Here is a 2539-nt window from a genome sequence, read left to right as displayed (position 1 = left end):
GGGGAGTAAGAAAATCGAGAAAAGGCCCAAGCGGTTGTCTCTTAGAAAAAAGCCAAAGGTAGCTTCAGGTTGACTATCTAAGCTAATAAAAAAACACACAAGCAACCGCGGGCACACTCTTGTCTCCCTGATAAGGATCTCGAAATATTGTTACCAAAGATGACAATGCCCCTCAGTGCCTTGTCTAGCACATTGATAATATCTCCCCAAAAAAAAAACAAAACAACCCCATTACCTCCGCGATCCCTATAAAAGGAAAACGCTGTCGCGTCATTCGCCTCAAGTAGGACTGGACACCAAATATACCATTGCCACGGACCCCGCCCCCGTGACGCCGTGGTCATCCGGGGAAATTCCCAAGCAGATAAACACTTTCGGGGAAGGAGAACGGGGAACTAAGTACAAATAAAATATACTATGACAACAGAGTGAGTGTGTGGGTGTGTGGATGAGGGGGGAGGCCCAGAAATGTTTTAATTCGTGGAACAGATGCAAGGGTGTCTCTTAACGATTTGCTGTCTGTCCGGTTGGCAAAAAGATTTGGCATGTCAAAGCGCTAAAACATAGTGTATGTGGTGGGGGATCGGAAAAGCTTACAGATGGCTTACGTGTTTTGTTTGTCGGTTTGTTTTTCCTTTTCTTAAATTAAAAAAAACATGGATCAAATGGTGTACAACGTCCCTGTACGGCTGGTGAAAAGAACTTCATTTTTTTAAGAAAAAAAAAAAGGGGGGGGGGGGGTCGGTCCCCTCACAAATGCGGAAAAACAGAAGCACTACCACCCATCTATTCGCTCAACAGCTCCACAATTTCTGTAAGAGTTGAAAGCAGAAAGACATAGGCTACATCATACAACAACCTGAACTCACCGTTCTTTCTCCGCTTGCGTGTCGTTTCTTCAACTTATGTTTCCCCATCTTGGTAGGCTGAGGGGCCACAACATCAGAAGCTGATGTGGCTTTGTTGGTGGGCGGCATCCTTCTTTAAGTGGCTTTACTTTCCGGGAAAATAGTATGTTACAGAATCTAGCCCTGAACAGTTGAGTTACAGAAGCTAGCACTGAACAGTACAGTCACAAATGTTGTACAACTGAGGTACTACTAAAACACTACGTCAGGACCTAGAGATACGTCTCACAAAACGGATCCAAAAGTTGCAACTTGATATCCGAATCCTAGCAAATTTTGAGCATTGGCAACAGTTCCGCTACCTCAGTAGGATGGGATCATACCAAAATAAACAAATACAGCACGTCAGCACAACCCTGAAATAAGAATTTGGATATTCTGGGAAACGTTTCCTTTTACAATGGTATGGAATTAACACGGGGAATAAATAACAAAAGTACCTGCGTCGCGGTAGTGAAAAAAAATACGGAAGTAAGAAGGGGGGGGGGGGCTTTATTTCATTGAGACCACAAAGTATCCAGTGGCATTTTCCCTTCCCACGTAAACTTACAGCCATGGATCTGCCACGGCTCATAACAACAAAGCCACACATGAATGATGGCCAATCAATGCAGCTGTTTCGCGAGCTAACCTACAGGCATACCTGCCATTGACATCGGATACATAAGGAAACGTCACACTGAGAGACCATAAGTGGGCACCTCGCTAACTAGACCTATTCTTTTCTCATATTTTCATAACACAAAAGCCCGAGCTTTCTCCCTCTCTGTTACAGGGACATTCAAGCTTGACATCCGTCAACCATTAAGCTACGACAATTTCACAGCGACACTGTTACTTAATTAAAAGGAGAGTTTTTGAGTAACTTCAGTACCTACTTTTCTCTAATTTAGTCTAATCAACTTTACTTCAACTGAACATGTTAGTTTGACATTAAACCCAAGTCCTTAAAGAGATAGTCTCGTCCTGCAAGGGTCAGAGTCTTCAAAATTACATATGTGGAAGCCCATGTTAAGAAAAAAAACCCCGACCTAAAGCAGTGCTTGATACAGGACACAACATTTTGTCCTATCCTCTACCTCCATAAAAACATCAAACCAAAACCTGTACAAAACAAAGCACCAAAAACACTACAAAAAAGCCCGTATAGCACAGCCACTTTTCCCAGAGTCAAATACTTCCACGAGATTCGTGCCTGAGAATATATTTGGTCCCAAAGCTAACATCAGTGTTCTAAACGCTTAGAATTCTGACTAAGACACTTTAACCCTATCCGTACGCCTGGGGTCATTTTGTACCTCCGGAGTTGTATTCTTCATATTTTAGAATACTTCTAGTGCGAAGATCTCTACGAAACGTTCAGTATTTCTCAATAAATCAATTTGACAGACTGCTATGCAAAGCGTACGGATAGGATTAATTAGTAAATTTAGGATTAATTAGTAAATTTCCTCTTTGGAAAGTGGTAGCACAGAGTTCCCCACGTCGTAGGGATACGATAGTAAAACACAACGTACGGATAGGGTTAAAATCAACCACTGAACATTATGTCTTTGCTGATACTGAACCAGTTTATTTATTATCAATAGGCAGAACTAAGTTTAATTATCTGAACATAAGATCCCCCCCCC

The 2539-nt window shown here is 42.1% G+C and overlaps 1 protein-coding gene across 6 annotated transcripts in view; it reads right to left on the bottom strand.

The window, feature by feature from the left end:
* Positions 1-2539, bottom strand: part of LOC101853898 (hexokinase-2) — a 68838-nt gene that overhangs the window by 49581 nt on the left and 16718 nt on the right. For 2 of the 6 annotated variants that reach the window (XM_005089905.3, XM_005089906.3), the window contains exon 2: positions 870-1264. The exons of 2 other annotated variants lie outside the window; for them this stretch is intronic. In XM_005089905.3, coding sequence (XP_005089962.1) covers positions 870-977 — 108 coding nt within the window. In that variant the 5' untranslated portion in view covers positions 978-1264. The remainder of the gene's footprint in view (positions 1-869; positions 1265-2539) is intronic. 2 more of the 6 variants (XM_035970134.1, XM_035970136.1) reach the window with 1 other exon arrangement.

Source organism: Aplysia californica, unplaced genomic scaffold (assembly GCF_000002075.1).
Source record: "Aplysia californica isolate F4 #8 unplaced genomic scaffold, AplCal3.0 scaffold00010, whole genome shotgun sequence".
NCBI classification, from domain to species: Eukaryota; Metazoa; Mollusca; class Gastropoda; order Aplysiida; family Aplysiidae; genus Aplysia; species Aplysia californica.
This window is presented reverse-complemented; position numbering and strand designations above follow the sequence as displayed.